This window comes from Cucurbita moschata, unplaced genomic scaffold (assembly GCF_002738365.1).
Source record: "Cucurbita moschata cultivar Rifu unplaced genomic scaffold, Cmos_1.0 Cmo_Scf00019, whole genome shotgun sequence".
NCBI lineage: Eukaryota > Viridiplantae > Streptophyta > Magnoliopsida > Cucurbitales > Cucurbitaceae > Cucurbita > Cucurbita moschata.
The window spans coordinates 154,431-180,745 of record NW_019268535.1 but is presented as its reverse complement, the minus strand read 5'-3'; the positions used below and the strand labels follow the sequence as shown (position 1 = coordinate 180,745).

At 40.0% G+C, this 26,315-nt stretch overlaps 1 protein-coding gene and 1 pseudogene across 1 annotated transcript; one reads left to right on the top strand and one right to left on the bottom strand.

Annotated features, from left to right (window-relative positions):
* The first annotated feature begins 165 nt into the window (after positions 1-165).
* LOC111456688 (S-protein homolog 74-like) lies at positions 166-555 on the top strand. Its single transcript, XM_023098661.1, has one exon. It carries the CDS (start codon positions 166-168, stop codon positions 553-555), a length of 390 nt encoding a protein of 129 aa, XP_022954429.1.
* Positions 556-6,007: 5,452 nt separating this feature from the next.
* LOC111456687 lies at positions 6,008-7,598 on the bottom strand (annotated as a pseudogene).
* Between the last annotated feature and the right edge of the window lie 18,717 nt (positions 7,599-26,315).

Below are 26,315 nucleotides of genomic sequence, written 5' to 3'. Positions count from 1 at the left end.
GTACAACTTGTGAATCTAACCGTATACTAATTCTATTGTGCTATATAAATGAGACAAAACCAAATCAGACAAAACCAAATTGGGTTGTAAAAAGAAAAGTGAGCAAGCAAAATGATGTCTCAAACCATCTTTTGTTTCATCATTTTGCTTGCTTTTGAATCAAACATGATTATTAACTCATGTTTTGCACAATCGGATTCCAGTTTGATTGACCAATTTTCTAACTGGGAAGTGGATATTGTGAATGACCTGAAGGATTCTACTTTGGTAGCTCATTGCAAGTCGAAAGACGACGATTTAGGCGAGCATGTGATCAAGCCTGGAGACAAATATTTTTGGAAGTTCCATGAGAACGTGTTGCAAACAACACTATATTGGTGCAATTTTAGCAGCAAACGTGGGCAGGCTTCTGGTCAAGTGTTTTGGCCAGAGAAAAGCCACTGGCTTAGTGATCGATGCAATCGTAATACTTGCATTTGGGTTGCAAAAGACGATGGCATTTCTATACGTCTTGGTGTTTTCGGTTTATATGAATTGGTGTACCCTTGGAAATGAGGAAGGTGATGCATAATGCTTTATCAATAAAAACTCTCTTTAAATTAATTGCTTTTTTTACTCTAGTTTATTTCAATTATATAATGATGTTATGGAATTAGAGGAAAAGAGGAAGATAAATTAGGTTAAATTAATTTTGGTTCCTCCCCCCAATCCTCAATCAGTCCGATCTCTCTGTCACACCGATCTCTCTATCAAACCAAAATCACAGCCTCTTGTCTTGCCATTGTTGTATCTTCTTCACTTCACTCCTCTCCAGTTCTTCCCCTTTTCAAATCATTCAAGAAACGCCCCACTAGATATGAATATTGCTGCTTCACTCCTCTCCAGTTCTTCCCCCTTTCAAATCATTCAAGAAACGCCCCACTAGATATGAATATTGCTGCTTCTCTATCTTCACTGGTCGCCATTTTCTTATTTGGTGAATGAATGCCTCTTCCATAAAAAATACATGATTGAGACGGTGAAAACCTTCGAAGGATTCTCTGGACAAAATATCAACCTCCAAAAAAGGATTCTCTGGACAAAATATCAACCTCCAAAAAATAGAGATCATGGACATCAATATTAGCACTGAGATCATTGAAGAATTTGCTAGCATATATGGTTGTAAAAAGGGAGAATGGCCGAATATGTACCTAGGACTACCTCTAAAATTCTTTCTTTCTTTCTTTCTGGAAGATTATTATTGAGAAAATAGAATGAAGGCTGTCAACATGGTCATCACATTATACTTCAAAAGGCGGAAGACTTACTCTAGTACAAGCCACATTACCTCCCTACCTACTATATGTCTCAAAAACTGGCTGCGGATATAGAAAGACTTTTCAGAAATTACTTGTGGAAAGATAGCGCAGACCTTGTTCGTTGGAATATTATAAACCTCCCAATAAAAAATGGAGGTCTCTTATAAACCTCCCAATAAAAAATGGAGGTCTCGGTCTTCTCTCGATAAGGAAGAAGAACACAGCTCTCCTCGCCAAATGGATATGGAGATATCATCATGAACAAAAGGCCTTATGGCGTGATCTTATAAAGGCTAAATATACTCGGGAGATATCATCATGAACAAAAGGCCTTATGGCGTGATCTTATAAAGGCTAAATATACTCGGGAGATATCATCATGAACAAAAGGCCTTATGGCGTGATCTTATAAAGGCTAAATATACTCGGGAGATATCATCATGAACAAAAGGCCTTATGGCGTGATCTTATAAAGGCTAAATATACTCCTACATCAAACAAAGATCACCTCCCTTCATCTTCTACAAAAGGGCCTTGGAAGTACATAAAGAAACATGAAAATCTCATCACCCACCGAACTCGCCATAAGGTAGGGAAAGGGGGAAGCACATCATTTTGGATCAACCCATGGATTGAAAACACCACCCTAGCTTTGAAGTATCCACTTTTGTACAGGCTTTCTCACGACGAAAAAGCCACGATTAAAGAAACGTGGAATGTTGTCAACAAATTTTGGGACTTGAAGCTTGGTAGGAATCTAAAGGATAATGAAGCAGCAGAGTGGGTCGAATTAAGCCTTGACTTTGCCCCAGTGGTATTGTCAAACAAAGAAGACTCACTAACTTGGCTCCCAAGCTCACTAACTTGGCTCTCCAGCGCTGACGGGCCGAATTAAGCCTTGACCTTGCCCGTGTGGTATTGTCAAACAAAGAAGACTCACTAACTTGGCTCCCCAGCGCTGACTGACGGGGTCTTTTCTTCAAAATTCTTGATAATGGACATGAGGGAAAAAATTGAAGCAATAAACCCCACGCTAGCAAAGACAATATGGAAAGGACATCAACCTAAAAAGGTGAAGTTCTTCCTTTGGGAAATAGCTCATAAAGCCATTAGCACAAGTGAAAATCTTAAAAAAAGAATGCCTTACATCACTCTCTCTCCAAATTGGTGTCCACTGTGTAAATTCAGTGTAAATTCATTAATTAGCTACTGAACCGGAACCTATTCAAACAATGAATAAAATCCAGAACAGGAAGGAAAGACGAAACTCAAGATGAATTAGACTGAACTACTTCACGAACCAGATTAAACTTCTTAGCTGCTTTTCAAGACAAAACTCAAGATGAATGATCTGATTCCTTCTTGAACAGTAAACTTGGTAAACTCAATCACTACTTCACGAACCAGATTGAACTCTTTTACTCTCCTGTAAGAAAGTCAAGACTCAAGATTCATTCGACTCAACCTTAAACCTTTTCCTCTATTCCCTTCCCTTTTTTCAGGAGGTAAAGCATATGAAGTAGCTCTTTTCTTAAACTCTTGAACTCGGTAATTCGGAAGGAACTGTAAACAAAGACGAAAGCGAAAGCAGGACTATTCTTCAAACACTCGGTAAAACTAGAAGAAGAACATGAACTCTGGAACCTATGGATTCTTTCTCCTGAACCTATCAGCTCTTGTCTTAGGACGACTTGAACAAGGGTTGAACTATTCAAACACTGTAAACTCTTCTTCTTCCGTTCTTTAAGTTTAAGTAAGGAAGGAAAGCTTTTTTATGGGAATATATCTGTAACAGTGTGCAGTTATTGTGAGTTATTCTCAGGAAGTGATTGTGAACCTCTGTTCCCTTCGCTACTGTATGAAACCCTTCCCGGAACGAACCTTCTTTCACTCAGTCTTTCACCTTTACAGTCGGGAAAAGAAAAGAGATTAAACGAAGCGACTTCCTTCACCTGACTCGGAACAAAGAAGGGAGGAAGTGTTGAAAGGAAAGCCGAAACTAGAAGGGAGGAAGTGTTGAAAGGAAAGCCGAAACTAGAAGGGAGAGGAGAGTCAAATGAGATTAAGCGAAGCGACTGACTGAACCTGCCTCGATATGCCCTGGGCTACTTCCTGAAAGACTCCTTACTGTTGGGTTTTATGTCCTAAAACTCATAGTTTGTAAACAAAAACATATTCTATTTTCAAAGTTATTATTGTTATTTATTCAGTAAAGATTGTTATTGAATAAAGTAAACTTTACGATCATTAATCTAAATCCAATAAACTAAGAACACTCTGGCTATAGTATGATTACTTGAACTATATATAGAGACATAAGAGTGGATCAAGTTCAAGTATATAGTCAAAATTATCTATAGTATAAGGACAAGGCTGAGTACCTTATTCTGGGGACACTATGGATGCGGCCCACTTTTGTATATGATATAAACAATGTGATCACTAAATTGTACATATGGAGACATGTGAGTGGGTGTAGATTTGCATGGGTGAGAGTGGCTCGAGTTTGCCGACTCAATAGGCCTCCCATTTCAGGGTAAGACTGGGTGAATAGCTGGGGACGTGGGGTGCAAGATGGAATTCGCTCCTACCCACTTTTAGGGATAGAAGAGAGGTAGTTCCCTTAAGTACTGACTCAAGGTCTTGAACAAGGGGCCCCACCCACTCATTGGCGTGAGAGGGATTCGGTTTACTGGTTGGACCACAAAACAATTGTTCATAAGAGGATCAGTGGGACATAAGGAACAAGAAGCAACTTCAGGGGTAAAACGACTAATTGACCCAGCTTTAGCTACGAACAACTTGTGAAGGATCGACTTACTTATCATGGTTATATCAAATGGACAAAAAAATATCTATAGTGAGGGGAGTGCAACTACTAGGCTATAATGGAGTGTCCTAGTAGTTAACGAGTGTTGTTGATTAACAAGGTTAATGAGTTTAACCGATTAATCTTGGATCGTTGGAGCCCATGATCTATAGGTCCATTAGGTCCCTCTGCTAGCTCATATCGGACTAAACAATAGAACAGTGTGACGAGTGACTTCGAAGTGTTCGAATTCATATTAGAGAATATGCGCTACATATATACGATATATTTAACCGCATTTTTGTTTTATTCACGAATTAAACAAAAAGAGAGAATTTGAGATATTTAAATAAGTTTTAAATATTTTAATCAAATATGTGTCGGAATTGATTGGGATTGGCTTTTGAGTTAATATTAAATATTAATTAAATAGTTTAATTAATCATTTAATATTACTTTAATTTGAAATTAATTATTCAAATTAATGGTTGAATTAAAATGAAGAAAGTCAAAATGTTGACTTCATTTAATGGAAAAATACATGTTAGTGGAATTTTGAGGTGTCAAAATTTGGTTTAACCAAACTTGCATGCTTGCCAAATAACCCCTACAAGTTTGAGTGGAATTTTAAGTGTCAAAATTTGGTTAACTCAAACATGCATGCTTGCCACATAATCCCAAACATTTGAGTGTCAAGATTTGGTGATCTCAAATTTGCATGAACATGCAAACATGACTCTATAAATAGAGTGATCATGGTACATGAAAGTTCTTCTTGGTGAAAAACCTTGAAAAAAATCTCTCACAAACACTCTTCATATATACAAAATCCCTCGCAAGTTTAGTCACTCACCGGATTCCACAATCTCGTTCTAAGGTCGGAGGATAGTGGAGAAGACACTAGTGGTGGTTCGAAATCGGTTCGTGAGGAAAAAAGAATTTGAACTACAAAAGGTTAGTATTCAAACTCATTAAGTTTTAATACTTATGAACATGCTAGTTATTTACTATAATTGATGTTCTAAAAGTGCCTAAGATCCAAATTGCTTCCGCATGTGTTATATTCACACCATTACTTATACTCTATTCCCATCGGTTATTGAATGAGGTAAACAGGAGGATCATCAGGTCAAGCTATTCCATTGCCTGAACTGTAAACACTCTCGATGAATGAGAGTTCACTACTGAACGAGGGAAACATTATTCTTTCTCTGATCCTTTCTTTCCCGAACTGTAAACAAGGGAAATAGGCTGGCTTGGATGATCCACTCCTGAACCTCGTAAACTCGGTCTCTTCTCTTGATCCTTATTCTGTTCCTATTCAATCCTTCACCTCTACAACTCGGTAAAGGTATTCCATTGCCTTCGCCTATCCTTTACTTAACTACTTCTTCTCCTCAACTCAAGATGAATGAGAGGAAAGACTGAAGTAAGACAAGATTCATTAGACTTCTCCTACTGATTGAACTAGGTAAAGCATATGAAGTTGAAGTAGCTCTTTTCTTTCACAAGGGAAATAGGTTAAAGTCAAGCTTATGAATGAGAGTTGACTCCGGAACAGGAACTAAGAAATCCGGAACAGTTCTCGAAAGTGTTTCATTTCAAGACTCAACAAGATGCATTCTTGTCCCTATTTATGAATGAACAATAAACAAGGGGGGAAAGCCAAGCCGCTCCTTCTTCCCTCTCCTCTTCGAGTCAGTAAAGCAATTGGATGAAAAGAAGGGAAAGCTATTCCACTGCCTGAACTCCGGAACAGTAAGAAAAGAAGCAAGCGACTGAGCCTCTATTCCCGTCAGTGATTGAAGGAGGTAAATAGGTGAAATAGCTCTTGAACTCGAGAAAGCCGAAACTCAAGATTCATTCTACTTCTTTCACTCGGTAAAGCATATTCAATTCATTCTCTTTGTCTTTTACCATCTTTCACTCTGTAAAGCATATTCTGTTTCAATAGCTGTTTTCTTTCCCCTTCAAGTTTACCTATTAGGGTACCAGTGTGAATATGGTCTCCACCAGACAGACGTAACGCTTTAGCTAGTACACGGAAGTGCCATGATTCTTCTGTCTATGAATAACAGCATGCATTGCACGGTGAATGTGAAGAAGTAGACCATTATCTCGGCAATAATGAGCCAAGCTAGGATTTGCAGTGAATCCACCTGTTAAGTATTCATGCATTACGATAAGAACTCCCAATTCTCGAGCAAATATAGCCCTTTTCATCATATCTTCGCACCCGCAGTAGCATGAAAGTAATGTCCCTTGATTTCACCTGTTTCAGCCTATGAGGCTTCCGCACAAAATAGGAAACGGACTCTCCAACGCATAACTGGTTGGGAATTCACGGTTTCATCATCTTTGGTAAAATCAAGTCCACCGCATAGACATTCATAAACAGCTCTTACCATAATTAATTCTTAGGAGATAATCCCAATTTAGGTTTAATAGTACATCCCAATAGAGGGCGCCCATACTTGTTCAACTTATCTCTTTCAACCTGGATACCATGAGGCGGGCCTTGGAAAGTTTGAATATAAGCTGTAGGGATTCGCAAATACTCCAGAGGTAGAGCACGCAGAGCCTTGAATCCAATTAACCACAATGGAAGTCAGTTAGTAACAGAACCTTCTTCAAAAGGGTATAGGGGATAAGCTACATAAGCAGTATATTGATTTTCTTCTCCAGCGGGAACAGGCTTCCATAGCATCGTCCTTTGTAACGTAACGATCAAGACTGGTAAGCCCATCGGTCCACACAGTTGTCCATGTACCAATAGAAGATTCAGCAGCTACAGCGGCCCCTGCTTCCTCAGGTGGAACTCCCAGTTGAGGAGTTACTCGTAGTGCTGCCAAGATCTCAGTATCTTTAAGTTTTGAATCCAACACTTGCTTTAGTCTCTGGTTATGGTGACATCAGTCCATCTCTCCCTACAACTCATGAATTAAGAATTCTCGCAACAACAAGGGAGAGGAAAGAAAAGAGGAAGAAAATGAAAGAAGAATGAGACTGAAGACGAAACGAAAGATTCTCTCCTCTCTCCTTTACAGTGGTTGAATAAATTCAGGGACAGGAAAGAGACTGAACTCCGGAAGGAAAAACATGAAAGAATAGGAAGGAAAGATTCATTAGAGTTTACTCCGGAACCTCTCCAACAAATGAAAGGATGTTCGCTGCGCTACTTCACCGGAAGGGAAGTCAAGCCGAAAGCAAGACAAGAACAAGATGAATGAGAGTGAACCACCTAAACTATCAGCTTCTATACGGAATCGGAACCAGATTGAACTCTTGAACAAGGTAAGTCAAGCGGTTGGATGATCCGCTCCTCAACCTTAAACCTTTTCCTGAATCTCTCCCTTGAACCTCTACTCTATGACCTTCATTCCGTTCTTGTTCTTTCCCTTCAAACAGGACCAGTAAACAGATGGTAAGCTGCGCTTCTGGGATGATAATTGTTTGGCCGTGCCACTCTCCGAGGATTCTTCAAACATTCTTTGACTCTATTCTCTTCATTCAGTGATTGTTCGTTATTCTCAGTTATTGTTCCCCTCTCCCTTCGTTTTCCTATGGATTCTTGAACTGTAAACTAAGACGAAAGATTCATTCGACAGATTGAACGAGTTAAACTCAATCACTTGTCCCTGATGGAACTCTTTTACTCTCCTGCTTGTAAAGAAGGGAAAGCCGCTAATGTACTCTCCCTTCACTATAAAAGATCAATACTCAAGCAAGATGCATTCTCCTGAACCTTCTTGCTTGTCCCTATTTATTCTTTCACTCGGTAAATAGATAAGCTGGATGAGAAAGTGTTTCAAGACTCCTTATTAATTCTCCATTGCCTGAACCGAGAGCTACTTCACCTTCTAGAGAATAATGAAAGTAAAAGAATCAGATATTCCTTTACAGTCGGAAAAAGAAAAGAGACTGACTCAAGCAAGACAAGATGAATTATCCTTTACAGAAAGAGAATGAAAGAAAGAGAAGCAAGCGACTAAACCTCTATTCCCGTCAATGATTGTGAGTTATTCAAAGGAAGTGATTGTGTGTGAGCTGTTCTTGAACAGTAAACTCAGGAAAGCATACTCTTTACTCTTCACCTATTTATTCTTCTTCTTCTTCTTTTGAGTCAGGTTCAAGGAAAGACTCAACATTAATGAGAGTGAACTCTTAAACAGCTTTCACAGTAAACTAAGCCAAAACGAAAGCAAGATGAATGAGACAGAACTACTGAACGAGGGTTGAACTATTCTTGAACTAGGTTCAGTAGCTCTTTGCTTTCCTTTGATTGAACCGTAAAAGAAGAAGAAAGATTCATTCTTTCTCTTCTCTTCTCCTTTCTTGAACTATAAACTCGGTCTCTTCGCTTTCCTTTGATTCTGCTCTTTCAAGACTCTTCAAATGAAAGAAAGAGAAGCGAATAAACAGGAAGGAATTTGATTCTTCTTTTCCTCTATTCCCTGACCCCGATTGAACTTCAAAAGAAGATGAGAGTCACCCACCCACCCTATGTTATTCATTACTCAAACACAAGGTAAAAGCAAAATCGAAAGGTAAGACTCAATCAAGATGAATGAGACTCAACCTATCCTTTCTTTACCTTTATGTTACCTTATTGATTAACCCGACCCGGAACCGGAAGTCAAGACTAAACCTCTATTCCCGGATTGAACAGTAAAGGGATTCCTGAGAGTGAACTGTCAGACCCAACCTTCTCCGGAACCTTTTTCCTTCAAACACGCAGTAAATAGACTGGATGTTTGAGAAGCTAGCTCCGGAACCGATATGCCCTGTCCGAAACCCGAACCCATTTATGAATTAGACTTATCCTACTTCTGGAACGAGTTTACAGTGAAAGAATAAATTCAGGGAGGGGAGAAGAAGACTCAAACAAGATGAATGAGACTGATCCTACTTCTCCTACTGATTGAACTCGGTAAAGAAGTAGCTCTTTGATTGAACGAGGTAATTAGGATGGATAGGAAGTCAAGACTCCTTATTCCTTCTCCTTCACTACTTCAGGAACCCTCTTTCACTCTGATCCTCTTCGAGTCGAGCAACTCTTCGCTCATTAGCCTCTACAACTCGGGAAACCCTCTTCTCGTCTCGATGCTGCGCTCCGCTCCTCTCCTTCTTTGTTGAAAACAACTCTTTCACTCTGTCTTCATCTTCACTCCTGGCGTGGACTTTACTTACGGGGTGGGTGGGTCTCTTTTCTGTTCTTTCCGGATTTAACTGTAAACAAGGTAAAGCTCTTCGCCCCTTCCCTTTTATTTATAATATGAATTAACCTTCCTCTTCGCCCCTTCCCTTTTATTTATAATACGAATTAACCTTCCCTGAACCTATAGATTCTTGAACTGATCTTTCTCCTCTACCTATCTGAAGAGTTGCTACGTTTTGCTCCTCTTTTCTTAAAAGCATTACTTACTTACTGGCGAGTCAATTCTCTCCTTTCCTTAAAAGCATTACTTACTAGCGAGTCAATGAATGAAATCCGGGAGACAAGAGAAAGACTCTTTCACTCTTTATCCTTCTCCTACTGATTGAACCGATATTACCTGATTGAACGGTAAAGCTGCTTCGCTCAATCACCCACCTGTCATTTACAGTCGAGAGAGAGAAAGACTCACAACCACGTAACAAAGCTGCTTCGCTCACGTAACAAAGCTGCTTCGCTCCTCTCCCTCGCGGTCGAGTTGCTTGGCGCCTCTCCTCTTCTCGTCGAGTTGCTTTGCTCAATTACTACTTCCCTTCCCCGAAATCGATATTACCCGAGCTACTTCCTTCACTCAAGCTCCGGAAGTCAAGCCGAAACTAGAAGGGAGAGGAAACCGAAACCCTTCGCTCCTTATACTCTATTCCTTTACCGTCGAGGAAATCAAAGAGATAGTGAAACTGGACACCTTCTTTCACTCATTCCCCTAAACCGGACTCTATGACCCGAGCTACTTCTCCTTTACAGGAGAGGAGAGTAAATTCATTCAATCAGGAAGGAACCTTCCCCTCGGCTGGCTTCTTTCTCCTGCCCATGAACCGATATGAGAGGAGAGTCAATGAATGAAATCCTATCCTTTACAGTCGAGTAAAGAAAAGAAATAGTTCAACCGGACATCTTCTTTCACTCCTCTCCTCTTCGAGGAGAGATCCTTCGCTCCTTAGTAGCTAGAGTCAACTCAAGTGGAAAGAGAGTTTACAGTGTTTGAAGGGAAGGGAGACAAGACTCCTTCACTCTTTTTCCTGTAAAGACCATTTCTGATTTTTTTGATACTTTCCCGGGATTTTAGGCCATTTCTCTTTTTCACTAACAAAAGCAGCTGAAATTAATTAGAGTTGATACTTTCCCAGGGTTTTGGGCCATTTAGCTTTTTAACTAACAAAAATTGCTTCAATTAATGAGAGTTGATACTTTCCTGGGAAAAAGAACCATTTTTGGCCATTTTCCCGTATTGAAGGAGGTAAACAAGGATCGGTCTCACTGCTTCTCACCTTTCCAATTCATGATTCAATTCCTTCTCTCAAACACTGTAAACTCGGTCTCACTCCTTCCCATTCACTCAATCACTTGAGCAATTCCATTGCCTCAGGTTTGAGTTCGGTTGGTTACCAGGGGGTCTATTGGTATTAGTTGCTCTCCCTTGGGTGCAATGCGCGACATTGTGGCCTTCTTGGTGACAGTTGAAACATACCCTATTCTTAAACCTGCACTGTCCTGGGTGACGTCTCCCACAGTTCAGGTAGCGTGGTCTGTCATGTGGCGTGTTCTGTGGGCAAGCCTTTGGTTGCCTGCGCTCTTGGTTTAAATTTGTCTTGGCATGGTGCCAAGATACCTTTGAGGAGATAGGTGACGTCTGCTCTCTCTCTCTTCTGGTCAACCGACGTGTTTAAGTGGGTTTGGGTGTCTTCTGTTGGATATTCCTTATCATCTAGCGTCTCATCAAGTCGGAGTGGTGTTGCATAGTCAGGTGGAAGGTGAGCTGACACCGCACCTCGGACATCGGGCTGCAAACTCATAACAAAACATTCTACTTTCAGCTCTTCTGTTTAGACCATTATTGGGGTGAAACGGGACGAACGGGTAAACTCTCGTTCATACTCCTCTACTGACTTGTTTCCCTGCTCTATGCTTAGGAATTCGCGTTGCTTCTTATATCGCACCACTGGTTTGAAGTATTTTCGGAGAAACGTTGTTCTAAACTGCGTCCAGGTGATGTCATCCTCATTTGCAGCAATCGCCCGGGAGGCTGATTACCACCACAGTTTAACATCTTCGCGTAACAGATAGGTCACGCAACTCAGTCTGTTCCTCCGGACACTTCATGCGTTGAAAAATTTCATCAATAGCCGACAACCAGTCTATGTTCCTCCGGACAGTTATATTTATAACGCTATCATTTTGGCAGTGCAAATTTTCTTAAAATATTTTTTTAATTTTAAAATTTATATTAAATTTTTTACTAAAATGTAAATATTTAGACCCGATGACATTGAGATAAAAAAAAATATTTATAAGCTTACGTAAGAAATTTATGGCAAACAACATTATTTTGGTACAATTTTAGCAACAAACATGGGCATGCTTCGAGTGAAGTGTTTTAGCCGGAGAAAGAAAACTGGCTTAGTGATCGATGTGATCGTAATTTTTGCACTGGGGCTGTGAGAGACGATGGCATTTCCTTACGTCTTGGTTCCCTCGATTCATATCAATTAATATACCCTTGGAAATGATTTTACTCAATTTTCGTTGAGTTGACTTCAACTCAAACACAACTATCGATCAAAGCATAATGCTTTATGAATGAAAACCCTAATTAATTCTTTAAATGTCAATCCATGGATGTAACGAGCATATGGATAATAATCAAAATAAAACTTAACATAGTTGTATTTTTTTCTTTTTCCTTATAATTAAATTACAAGTGAAACAACAATTAAATGAGAAACGTAACTTTAATTTTTTTTTTGTTAAATTATAAATCAAGTCTTTAAATTATATATTAAANTTATCAATAAAAACTCTCTTTAAATTAATTGCTTTTTTTACTCTAGTTTATTTCAATTATATAATGATGTTATGGAATTAGAGGAAAAGAGGAAGATAAATTAGGTTAAATTAATTTTGGTTCCTCCCGCCAATCCTCAATCAGTCCGATCTCTCTATCAAACCAAAATCACAGCCTCTTGTCTTGCCATAGGTGTATCTTCTTCACTTCACTCCTCTCCAGTTCTTCCCCTTTTCAAATCATTCAAAAAACGCCCCACTAGATATGAATATTGCTGCTTCTCTATCTTCACTGGTCACCCTTATCTTATTTGGTGAATGAATGTCTCTTCCATAAAAAAAACATGATTGAGACGGTGAAAACCTTCGAAGGATTCTCTGGACAAAATATCAACCTCCAAAAAATAGAGATCATGGACATCAATATTAGCACTGAGATCATTGAAGAATTTGCTAGCAGGATTCTCTGGACAAAATATCAACCTCCAAAAAATAGAGATCATGGACATCAATATTAGCACTGAGATCATTGAAGAATTTGCTAGCATATATGGTTGCAAAAAGGGAGAATGGCCGAATATGTACTTAGGACTACCTTTAAAATTCTTCTTTCTTTCTGGAAGATTATTATTGAGAAAATAGAATGAAGGCTGTCAACATGGTCATCACATTATACTTCAAAAGGCGGAAGACTTACTCTAATACAAACCACATTATCCACATCCCTACCTACTATATGTCTCAAAAACTGGCTGCGGATATCGAAAGACTTTTCAGAAATTACGGCTGCGGATATCGAAAGACTTTTCAGAAATTACGGCTGCGGATATAGGGATATAGAAAGACTTTTCAGAAATTACGGCTGCGGATATAGAAAGACTTTTCAGAAATTACGGCTGCGGATATAGAAAGACTTTTCAGAAATTACTTGTGGAAAGATAGCGCAGACCTTGTTCGTTGGNAATGAGAAACGTAACTTTAATTTTTTTTTTGTTAAATTATAAATCAAGTCTTTAAATTATATATTAAAGAATTAATTGCTTTTGAGATATTAATCCAAATCTTACTCCTATTGCAGTGATTTCCATATCATTTGGTATCAGACCTTTACCTACGACGGACGGATTTCCTTAACGAAATATAAAGAGTATAAGAACTAAATTGGTAACGAAATCCGANGAAGGATTCTCTGGACAAAATATCAACCTCCAAAAAATAGAGATCATGGACATCAATATTAGCACTGAGATCATTGAAGAATTTGCTAGCAGGATTCTCTGGACAAAATATCAACCTCCAAAAAATAGAGATCATGGACATCAATATTAGCACTGAGATCATTGAAGAATTTGCTAGCATATATGGTTGCAAAAAGGGAGAATGGCCGAATATGTACTTAGGACTACCTTTAAAATTCTTCTTTCTTTCTGGAAGATTATTATTGAGAAAATAGAATGAAGGCTGTCAACATGGTCATCACATTATACTTCAAAAGGCGGAAGACTTACTCTAATACAAACCACATTATCCACATCCCTACCTACTATATGTCTCAAAAACTGGCTGCGGATATCGAAAGACTTTTCAGAAATTACGGCTGCGGATATCGAAAGACTTTTCAGAAATTACGGCTGCGGATATAGGGATATAGAAAGACTTTTCAGAAATTACGGCTGCGGATATAGAAAGACTTTTCAGAAATTACGGCTGCGGATATAGAAAGACTTTTCAGAAATTACTTGTGGAAAGATAGCGCAGACCTTGTTCGTTGGAATATTATAAACCTCCCAATAAAAAATGGAGGTCTCTTATAAACCTCCCAATAAAAAATGGAGGTCTCGGTCTTCTCTCGATAAGGAAGAAGAACACAGCTCTACTCGCCAAATGGATATGGAGATATCATCACGAACAAAAGGCCTTATGGCGTGATCTTATAAAGGCTAAATATACTCGGGAGATATCATCATGAACAAAAGGCCTTATGGCGTGATCTTATAAAGGCTAAATATACTCGGGAGATNCCGTATACTAATTCTATTGTGCTATATAAATGAGACAAAACCAAATCAGACAAAACCAAATTGGGTTGTAAAAAGAAAAGTGAGCAAGCAAAATGATGTCTCAAACCATCTTTTGTTTCATCATTTTGCTTGCTTTTGAATCAAACATGATTATTAATTCATGTTTTGCACAATCGGATTCCAGTTTGATTGACCAATTTTCTAACTGGGAAGTGGATATTGTGANTCTTCTACAAAAGGGCCTTGGAAGTACATAAAGAAACATGAAAATCTCATCACCCACCGAACTCGCCATAAGGTAGGGAAAGGGGGAAGCACATCATTTTGGATCAACCCATGGATTGAAAACACCACGCTAGCTTTGAAGTATCCACTTTTGTACAGGCTTTCTCACGACGAAAAAGCCACGATTAAAGAAACGTGGAATGTTGTCAACAAATTTTGGGACTTGAAGCTTGGTAGGAATCTAAAGGATAAGGAAGCAGCAGAGTGGGTCGAATTAAGCCTTGACTTTGCCCCTGTGGTATTGTCAAACAAAGAAGACTCACTAACTTGGCTCCCAAGCTCACTAACTTGGCTCCCCAGCGCTGACGGGCCGAATTAAGCCTTGACCTTGCCCGTGTGGTATTGTCAAACAAAGAAGACTCACTAACTTGGCTCCCCAGCGCTGACTCACGGGGTCTTTTCTACAAAATTCTTGATGATGGACATGGGGGAAAAAATAGAAGCAATAAACCCCACGCTAGCAAAGACAATATGGAGAGGACATCAACCTAAAAAGGTGAAGTTCTTCCTTTGGGAAATAGCTCATAAAGCTATTAGCACAAGTGAAAATCTTAAAAAAAGAATGCCTTACATCACTCTCTCTCCAAATTGGTGTCCACTGTGTAAGAAACTCTCTCTCCAAATTGGTGTCCACTGTGTAAGAAAGCAAACGAACACCCAAAATTTCTGGACAGGACAACGATTCTTAATATGTTCGGATGACATCTCACATTTCCTAGGGAGGTAAAGGATTTTTTGTTAATATGTTCGGATGACATCTCACATTTCCTAAGGAGGTAAAGGATTTTTTGGATATGGCCTTGACGTACCACTCTTTCAAGAACACAAAAGTCCTATTATGGAAAAAACTCATCATGGCTTTCTTTTGGAATTTGTGGAAAGAAAGAAATTAGAGCCACTCTTTCAAGAACACAAAAGCCCTATTATGGAAAAAACCTCATCATGGCTTTCTTTTGGAATTTGTGGAAAGAAAGAAATGAGAGAATATTTGCAGAAACGACACAGACCTAAACAAAACTTTTCGACAATGTTGTTTACCAAGCTATATCTTGGTGTAGACTGTCTAATATTTTTACTTCCTATAGTTATACCTCCCTCATTGCAAATTGGGAAGGTCTTTTGTAAACATCATGGATTATACATCCCTCTTGTAAATTTCACTATCAGTAAAGTTGTCATAAAAAGATAAAAAAAATAAAAATAGGTACGTCCCTTGAGGCTTTGTTAGCACCTCCACGCTGCTTCTATATAATATCAGCTGTTAAATGAATGAAAACATTCCAGGCATTGGGCGCCCTCTCGAGAAAATGGATGCTGCGAACTTTGTTATGCGCCCCTTCAACAAACAAGAACGAGAAGAGGTGTGTAAAATGGCATCCATTTCCACAAAATAAAGTTTGTTGATAATGAAACTCAATTTTAACCATCCAAGTGGAATCTCTTTTGAGTTGGAAATCCAATTCCAACTCTTACTCCTATTGCAGTGATTTCCATATCATTTGGTATCAGACCTTTACCTACGACGGACGGATTTCCTTAACGAAATATAAAGAGTATAAGAACTAAATTGGTAACGAAATCCGATTGGTTACCAATTTTTGCCATATTTTTTATAGCTTGAATGCTTAAAAGTCACTATACATTAATTTCAAAGACAATTTACGTCCCTTCAAAAAATTATTAGGAATAGAGCGAAGTATATTAGTGATACAAAATTCTAACGTCGTTCATACTAAAATGAAAAGGGTACATGAATGATTACAAGATGAGCTAGAAGTCCTCCATTTTCTCTCTAGGATCAATCACATAAAGATTATAATCGTCCATTGGTGTTAAATGACTCAAATCTTTGAGTATTTTGTGGTTTGAGGGATCAGCTTCGAACTCTAGAGAGAAACAAGGGATTCCATGAATTCAGCTACAAGTATCTATTGTCTCTTCTGGATCCGTGTTCTCCTTCGAACCATTCCCTTTATCCTCCTCCACCACCTTAGCTCCCAAGGACGAGTTCCAATCTGTCAAACTTTTCGTTATTTTATTTTAAGGTTTTGAATGTGAACGTTCAAGTCCGTGACATGATTTTATGAATGATTTTAAATGCATGTTTTCGCATAGAAAGGTCACATCATGCATGTGACAACGGTTCTATTTCAATAGAAAATTAGAGGCAAAGAGGAAGATAAATAGAGTCAAATTAATTTTGGTTCCTCCCGCCAATCCTCAATCAGTCTGATCTCTCTATCAAACCAAAATCACAGCCTCTTGTCTTGCCATAGGTGTATCTTCTTCACTTCACTCCTCTCCAGTTCTTCCCCTTTTCAAATCATTCAAGAAACGCCCCACTAGATATGAATATTGCTGCTTCACTCCTCTCCAGTTCTTCCCCCTTTCAAATCATTCAAGAAACGCCCCACTAGATATGAATATTGCTGCTTCACTCCTCTCCAGTTCTTCCCCCTTTCAAATCATTCAAGAAACGCCCCACTAGATATGAATATTGCTGCTTCTCTATCTTCACTGGTCGCCCTTTTCTTATTTGGTGAATGAATGCCTCTTCCATAAAAAATACATGATTGAGACGGTGAAAACCTTCGAAGGATTCTCTGGACAAAATATCAACCTCCAAAAAATAGAGATCATGGACATCAATATTAGCACTGAGATCATTGAAGAATTTGCTAGCATATATGGTTGTAAAAAGGGAGAATGGCCGAATATGTACTTAGGACTAGGGAGAATGGCCGAATATGTACTTAGGACTACCTCTAAAATTCTTTCTTTCTTTCTGGAGGATTATTATTGAGAAAATAGAAAGAAGGTTGTCAACATGGTCATCACATTATACTTCAAAAGACGGAAGACTTACTCTAATACAAACCACATTATCCAACCTCCCTACCTACTATATGTCTCAAAAACTGGCTGCGCATATAGAAAGACTTTTCAGAAATTACTTGTGGAAAGATAGCGCAGACCTTGTTCGTTGGAATATTATAAACCTCCCAATAAAAAATGGAGGTCTCGGTCTTCTCTCGATAAGGAAGAAGAACACAGCTCTCCTCGCCAAATGGATATGGAGATATCATCATGAACAAAAGGCCTTATGGCGTGATCTTATAAAGGCTAAATATACTCGGGAGATATCATCATGAACAAAAGGCCTTATGGCATGATCTTATAAAGGCTAAATATACTCCTACATCAAACAAAGATCACCTCCCTTCATCTTCTACAAAAGGGCCTTGGAAGTACATAAAGAAACATGAAAATCTCATCACCCACCGAACTCGCCATAAGGTAGGGAAAGGGGGAAGCACATCATTTTGGATCAACCCATGGATTGAAAACACCATGCTAGCTTTGAAGTATCCACTTTTGTACAGGCTTTCTCACGACGAAAAAGCCACGATTAAAGAAACGTGGAATGTTGTCAACAAATTTTGGGACTTGAAGCTTGGTAGGAATCTAAAGGATAATGAAGCAGCAGAGTGGGTCGAATTAAGCCTTGACTTTGCCCCTGTGGTATTGTCAAACAAAGAAGACTCACTAACTTGGCTCCCCAGCGCTGACGGGCCGAATTAAGCCTTGACCTTGCCCGTGTGGTTTTGTCAAACAAAGAAGACTCACTAACTTGGCTCCCCAGCGCTGACTGACGGGGTCTTTTCTACAAAATTCTTGATGATGGACATGAGGGAAAAAATAGAAGCAATAAACCCCACGCTAGCAAAGACAATATGGAAAGGACATCAACCTAAAAAGGTGAAGTTCTTCCCTTCGCTACTGTATGAAACCCTTCCCGGAACGAACCTTCTTTCACTCAGTCTTTCACCTTTACAGTCGGGAAAAGAAAAGAGATTAAACGAAGCGACTTCCTTCACCTGACTCGGAACAAAGAAGGGAGGAAGTGTTGAAAGGAAAGCCGAAACTAGAAGGGAGAGGAGATTCAAATGAGATTAAACGAAGCGACTGACTGAACCTGCCTCGATATGTCCTGGGCTACTTCCTGAAAGACTCCTTACTGTTGGGTTTTATGTCCTAAAACTCATAGTTCGTAAACTAAAATATATTCTATTTTCAAAGTTATTATTGTTATTTATTCAGTAAAGATTGTTATTGAATAAAGTAAACTTTACGATCATTAATCTACATCCAATAAACTAAGAACACTCTGGCTATAGTATGATTACTTGAACTATATATAGAGACATAAGAGTGGATCAAGTTCAAGTATATAGTCAAAATTATCTATAGTATAAGGACAAGGCTGAGTACCTTATTCTGGGGACACTATGGATGCGGCCCACTTTTGTATATGATATAAACAATGTGATCACTAAATTGTACATATGGAGACATGTGAGTGGGTGTAGATTTGCATGGGTGAGAGTGGCTCGAGTTTGCCGACTCAATAGGCCTCCCATTTCAGGGGTAAGACTGGGTGAATAGCTGGGGACGTGGGGTGCAAGATGGAATTCGCTCCTACCCACTTTTAGGGATAGAAGAGAGGTAGTTCCCTTAAGTACTGACTCAAGGTCTTGAACAAGGGGCCCCACCCACTCATTGGCGTGAGAGGGATTCGGTTTACTGGTTGGACCACAAAACAATTGTTCATAAGAGGATCAGTAGGACATAACGAACAAGAAGCAACTTCAGGGGTAAAACGACTAATTGACCCAGCTTTAGCTACGAACAACCTGTGAAGGATCGACTTACTTATCATGGTTATATCAAATGGACAAAAAAATATCTATAGTGAGGGGAGTGCAACTACTAGGCTATAGTGGAGTGTCCTAGTAGTTAACGAGTGTTGTTGATTAACAAGGTTAATGAGTTTAACCGATTAATCTTGGATCGTTGGAGCCCATGATCTATAGGTCCATTAGGTCCCTCTGCTAGCTCATATCGGACTAAACAATAGAACAGTGTGACGAGTGACTTCGAAGTGTTCGAATTCATATTAGGGAATATGCGCTACATATATACGATATATTTAACCGCATTTTTGTTTTATTCACGAATTAAACAAAAAGAGAGAATTTGAGATATTTAAATAAGTTTTAAATATTTTAATCAAATATGTGTCGGAATTGATTGGGATTGGCTTTTGAGTTAATATTAAATATTAATTAAATAGTTTAATTAATCATTTAATATTACTTTAATTTGAAATTAATTATTCAAATTAATGGTTGAATTAAAATGAAGAAAGTCAAAATGTTGACTTCATTTAATGGAAAAATACATGTTAGTGGAATTTTGAGGTGTCAAAATTTGGTTTAACCAAACTTGCATGCTTGCCAAATAACCCCTACAAGTTTGAGTGGAATTTTAAGTGTCAAAATTTGGTTAACTCAAACATGCATGCTTGCCACATAATCCCAAACATTTGAGTGTCAAGATTTGGTGATCTCAAATTTGCATGAACATGCAAACATGACTCTATAAATAGAGTGATCATGGTACATGAAAGTTCTTCTTGGTGAAAAACCTTGAAAAAAATCTCTCACAAACACTCTCTTCATATATACAAAATCCCTCGCAGTGTGAATATGGTCTCCACCAGACAGACGTAACGCTTTAGCTAGTACACGGAAGTGCCATGATTCTTCTGTCTATGAATAACAGCATGCATTGCACGGTGAATGTGAAGAAGTAGACCATTATCTAGGCAATAATGAGCCAAGCTAGGATTTGCAGTAAATCCACCTGTTAAGTATTCATGCATTACGATAAGAACTCCCAATTCTCGAGCAAATATAGCCCTTTTCATCATTTCTTCGCATTCGCAGTAGCATGAAAGTAATGTCCCTTGATTTCACCTGTTTCAGCCTATGAGGCTTCCGCACAAAATAGGAAACGGACTCTCTAACGCATAACTGGTTGGGAATTCACGGTTTCATCATCTTTGGTAAAATCAAGTCCACCGCATAGACATTCATAAACAGCTCTTACCATAATTAATTCTTAGCAGATAATCCCAATTTAGGTTTAATAGTACATCCCAATAGAGGGCGCCCATACTTGTTCAACTTATCTCTTTCAACCTGGATACCATGAGGCGGGCCTTGGAAAGTTTGAATATAAGCTGTAGGGATTCGCAAAAACTCTAGACGTAGAGCACGCAGAGCCTTGAATCCAATTAACCACAATGGAAGTCAGTTAGTAACAGAACCTACAAAAGGTTAGTATTCAAACTCATTAAGTTTTAATACTTATGAACATGCTAGTTATTTACTATAATTGATGTTCTAAAAGTGCCTAAGATCCAAATTGCTTCCGCATGTGTTATATTCACACCATCACTTATACTCTATTCCCATCGGTTATTGAATGAGGTAAACAGGAGGATCATCAGGTCAAGCTATTCCATTGCCTGAACTGTAAACACTCTCGATGAATGAGAGTTCACTACTGAACGAGGGAAACATTATTCTTTCTCTGATCCTTTCTTTCCCGAACTGTAAACAAGGGAAATAGGCTGGCTTGGATGATCCACTCCTGAACCTCGTAAACTCGGTCTCTTCTCTTGATCCTTATTCTGTTCCTATTCAATCCTTCACCTCTACAACTCGGTAAAGGTATTCCATTGCCTTCGCCTATCCTTTACTTAACTACTTCTTCTCCTCAACTCAAGATGAATGAGAGGAAAGACTGAAGTAAGACAAGATTCATTAGACTTCTACTACTGATTGAACTAGGTAAAGCATATGAAGTTGAAGTAGCTCTTTTCTTTCACAAGGGAAATAGGTTAAAGTCAAGCTTATGAATGAGAGTTGACTCCGGAACAGGAGCTAAGAAATCCGGAACAGTTCTCAATAGTGTTTCATTTCAAGACTCAACAAGATGCATTCTTGTCCCTATTTATGAATGAACAATAAACAAGGNTACTCGGTTAGCTACGGCACCTGGTGCATTACCCCAAGGGTGCCCCAAAGTTCCTCCGCCGAATTGTAGTACAGAATCATCTCCAAAAATCTCGGTTAGAGCAGGCATATGCCAAACGTGAATACCACCGGAAGCCACTGGCAGAACACCTGGTAAAGAGACCCAATCTTGAGTGAAATAAATACCGCGGCTTCGATCTTTTTCAACAAAATCATCACGTAGTAAATCAACAAAGCCTAAAGTGATGTCTCTTTCCCCTTCAAGTTTACCTACTACGGTACCAGCGTGAATATGGTCTCCACCAGACAGACGTAACGCTTTAGCTAGTACACGGAAGTGCCATGATTCTTCTGTCTATGAATAACAGCATGCATTGCACGGTGAATGTGAAGAAGTAGACCATTATCTCGGCAATAATGAGCCAAGCTAGGATTTGCAGTGAATCCACCTACGATAAGAACTCCCAATTCTCGAGCAAATATAGCCCTTTTCATCATATCTTCGCACCCGCAGTAGCATGAAAGTAATGTCCCTTGATTTCACCTGTTTCAGCCTATGAGGCTTCCGCACAAAATAGGAAACGGACTCTCCAACGCATAACTGGTTGGGAATTCACGGTTTCATCATCTTTGGTAAAATCAAGTCCACCGCATAGACATTCATAAACAGCTCTTACCATAATTAATTCTTAGCAGATAATCCCAATTTAGGTTTAATAGTACATCCCAATAGAGGGCGCCCATACTTGTTCAACTTATCTCTTTCAACCTGGATACCATGAGGCGGGCCTTGGAAAGTTTGAATATAAGCTGTAGGGATTCGCAAATACTCCAGAGGTAGAGCACGCAGAGCCTTGAATTCAATTAACCACAATGGAAGTCAGTTAGTAACAGAACCTTCTTCAAAAGGGTATAGGGGATAAGCTACATAAGCAGTATATTGATTTTCTTCTCCAGCGGGAACAGGCTTCCATAGCATCGTCCTTTGTAACGTAACGATCAAGACTGGTAAGCCCATCGGTCCACACAGTTGTCCATGTACCAATAGAAGATTCAGCAGCTACAGCGGCCCCTGCTTCCTCAGGTGGAACTCCCAGTTGAGGAGTTACTCGTAATGCTGCCAAGATCTCAGTATCTTTAAGTTTTGAATCCAACACTTGCTTTAGTCTTTGGTTATGGTGACATCAGTCCATCTCTCCCTACAACTCATGAATTAAGAATTCTCGCAACAACAAGGGAGAGGAAAGAAAAGAAGAAGAAAATGAAAGAAGAATGAGACTGAAGACGAAACGAAAGATTCTCTCCTCTCTCCTTTACAGTGGTTGAATAAATTCAGGGACAGGAAAGAGACTGAACTCCGGAAGGAAAAACATGAAAGAATAGGAAGGAAAGATTCATTAGAGTTTACTCCGGAACCTCTCCAACAAATGAAAGGATGTTCGCTGCGCTACTTCACCGGAAGGGAAGTCAAGCCGAAAGCAAGACAAGAACAAGATGAATGAGAGTGAACCTCCTAAACTATCAGCTTCTATACGGAATCGGAACCAGATTGAACTCTTGAACAAGGTAAGTCAAGCGGTTGGATGATCCACTCCTCAACCTTAAACCTTTTCCTGAATCTCTCCCTTGAACCTCTACTCTATGACCTTCATTCCGTTCTTGTTCTTTCCCTTCAAACAGGACCAGTAAACAGATGGTAAGCTGCGCTTCTGGGATGATAATTGTTTGGTCGTGCCACTCTCTGAGGATTCTTCAAACATTCTTTGACTCTATTCTCTTCATTCAGTGATTGTTCGTTATTCTCAGTTATTGTTCCCCTCTCCCTTCGTTTTCCTATGGATTCTTGAACTGTAAACTAAGACGAAAGATTCATTCGACAGATTGAACGAGTTAAACTCAATCACTTGTCCCTGATGGAACTCTTTTACTCTCCTGCTTGTAAAGAAGGGAAAGCCGCTAATGTACTCTCCCTTCACTATAAAAGATCAATACTCAAGCAAGATGCATTCTCCTGAACCTTCTTGCTTGTCCCTATTTATTCTTTCACTCGGTAAATAGATAAGCTGGATGAGAAAGTGTTTCAAGACTCCTTATTAATTCTCCATTGCCTGAACCGAGAGCTACTTCACCTTCTAGAGAATAATGAAAGTAAAAGAATCAGATATTCCTTTACAGTCGGAAAAAGAAAAGAGACTGACTCAAGCAAGTCAAGATGAATTATCCTTTACAGAAAGAGAATGAAAGAAAGAGAAGCAAGCGACTAAACCTCTATTCCCGTCAATGATTGTGAGTTATTCAAAGGAAGTGATTGTGTGTGAGCTGTTCTTGAACAGTAAACTCAGGAAAGCATACTCTTTACTCTTCACCTATTTATTCTTCTTCTTCTTCTTTTGAGTCAGGTTCAAGGAAAGACTCAACATTAATGAGAGTGAACTCTTAAACAGCTTTCACAGTAAACTAAGCCAAAACGAAAGCAAGATGAATGAGACAGAACTACTGAACGAGGGTTGAACTATTCTTGAACTAGGTTCAGTAGCTCTTTGCTTTCCTTTGATTGAACCGTAAAAGAAGAAGAAAGATTCATTCTTTCTCTTCTCTTCTCCTTTCTTGAACTATAAACTCGGTCTCTTCGCTTTCCTTTGATTCTGCTCTTTCAAGACTCTTCAAATGAAAGAAAGAGAAGCGAATAAACAGGAAGGAATTTGATTCTTCTTTTCCTCTATTCCCTGACCCCGATTGAACTTCAAAAGAAGATGAGAGTCACCCACCCACCCTATGTTATTCATTACTCAAACACAAGGTAAAAGCAAAATCGAAAGGTAAGACTCAATCAAGATGAATGAGACTCAACCTATCCTTTCTTTACCTTCATGTTACCTTATTGATTAACCCGACCCGGAACCGGAAGTCAAGACTAAACCTCTATTCCCGGATTGAACAGTAAAGGGATTCCTAAGAGTGAACTGTCAGACCCAACCTTCTCCGGAACCTTTTTCCTTCAAACACGCAGTATGTTAGATAAAACCTTTGTTTTTTCCTTATTTAGATTCACACGTTTACATTTAATTTCCCTTTGACCATTTGACAAACACGTCGAATGGATTAGCGAATTCTTAGACGTCAATTTTCTAGGAAGTGGCACAGATTCAGTTGGCCACTCTCCACCCATTTTTAGGATAGATCGTATTTAAATAAGAAATCTGTTTACAGGATTTAATACAGGGATTTTGAAGAGCAGTCAAACTTTCAGTCCTTCTCTCTCTCTTATTTTAAGCATTTTATCTTTCTTCCAACAAACTCCTGGCGATAATATTTTTTCCCTGGCCGATTATCGAAATCCAACAAGTGGTATCAGAGCCTCGTTGAAGCGATCGGTAGTATACCATCACCGAAGAGCCAACCTATCAACAATCAAGTTGAATAGCTCAAGTGGTTAGAGCGTCGACCTAATAACACACAGGTCTTAGGTTCGAGTAGAAGAAAATGCAAAGCGCAAAAATAAATACATTGTGGGGCCCATCTCAAGCAGGCTCGCTCACTCCTCCACGCCGCCAAGTGCCGGCATCTCCATCACCACCACGAAGAGGCCGTGGCCGACATCGTGATGACGGGCGTCGAGTAGTTGTTGAGCGAGTGATCAGAGAGACAACGACCGCCGTCGTTCAGTACCCGATGTTGACAAGGTCCAACTATAACGAGTGGTGGGCCTTGTTGATGCGCGTTAACCTACAGGCGCAAGGGTTATGGTTATGGCACGCTGTCGAGTCAGAGGAAGGAGAAACAATCGAGTACCGGGAGGAGATCGGCTGGCGTTCGCCGCCATATTACGATCTGTGCCCCCAGAGATGCTGGCTTCACTTTCCACCAAACGCACTGCACAATCGGCCTGGGAAGGAATCAAATCCCGTCGGGTCGGTGTACAACGAGTGCGGGAATCCAACATCGAGCAACTGCGGAAAGAGCTCTCGGAGATTCGCTTTAAGGACGGCGAATCCGTCGATGATTTTTCAATGCGGATCACGGGGCTCGCCAACAGCATCACCACCCTCGGTGGTGGCATCAGCGAGGCAGAAATCGTAAAGAAGATGTTGCAGGTCGTTCCCGATCACCTCGAGCAAGTCGCGATTTCAATCGAGACATTGCTTGATGTGAACGACCTAACAGTGGAAGAGGTGACCGGAAGACTACGTAACGTCGAGCAGCGGAAGAAGAATATCACTTCAGCTGTTGACAAGGAGGGTCGTCTACTCCTCACGGAGGAGGAATGGCTTGCACGCCTGAAGCTCTGCGACAACACCGGCGAGAGCAACGGGTCCTCCTCCAGCCGCAAATGCGGTAAGAAGCCATGGATGTCCCACGGGCGCACGCGCGGGAAAGATGGGAATCAAAAGAAGGAGTCGACCAATGGCAGGCCGATCCAATGCTCGAACTGTGGGAAGAGAGGACACCTGAGCAGAAATTGTTGGAGCAAGCTGAGGAATAATTGTTGGAGCAAGCTGAGGAATAAGGAGAAGGCCGAAAAGGCCCATGTGGCTCAATCCGAGGAGGACGAGCCAGCTCTCTTCATGGTAACTGCATGCGTCCCCAATTTCGATTCCAAATCGGACGACGATGTTGAACCCAAGAAAGAGCTCCAGTTGGGCGTAGCAAAGATGGCACCAGCTAGGGAGCCAATTCAACTGGAGGAGGAGCGAGTGTTCGCTCAGATCGGCGAAAGGGACGAGCAACACGAGCACCAGCAATGGATCCTTGACACAGGGGCAACAAACCATATGACCGGGGCTAGATCTGCGTTCTCCGAACTCGACTCGGGGATCCGTGGGACGGTGAAATTCGGCGACGGCTCCATCGTCGAGATCGAAGGGCGCGGCACCATCCTGTTCGTCAGTAAGGGAGGCGAGCATCGCCAGCTGACCGACGTCTACTTCATCCCGAGGCTCAAGGCTAACCTTGTGAGCCTGGGTCAACTCGATGAGACAGGTTGCTTCATTTCCATCGAGCGCGGACTACTAAGAATCT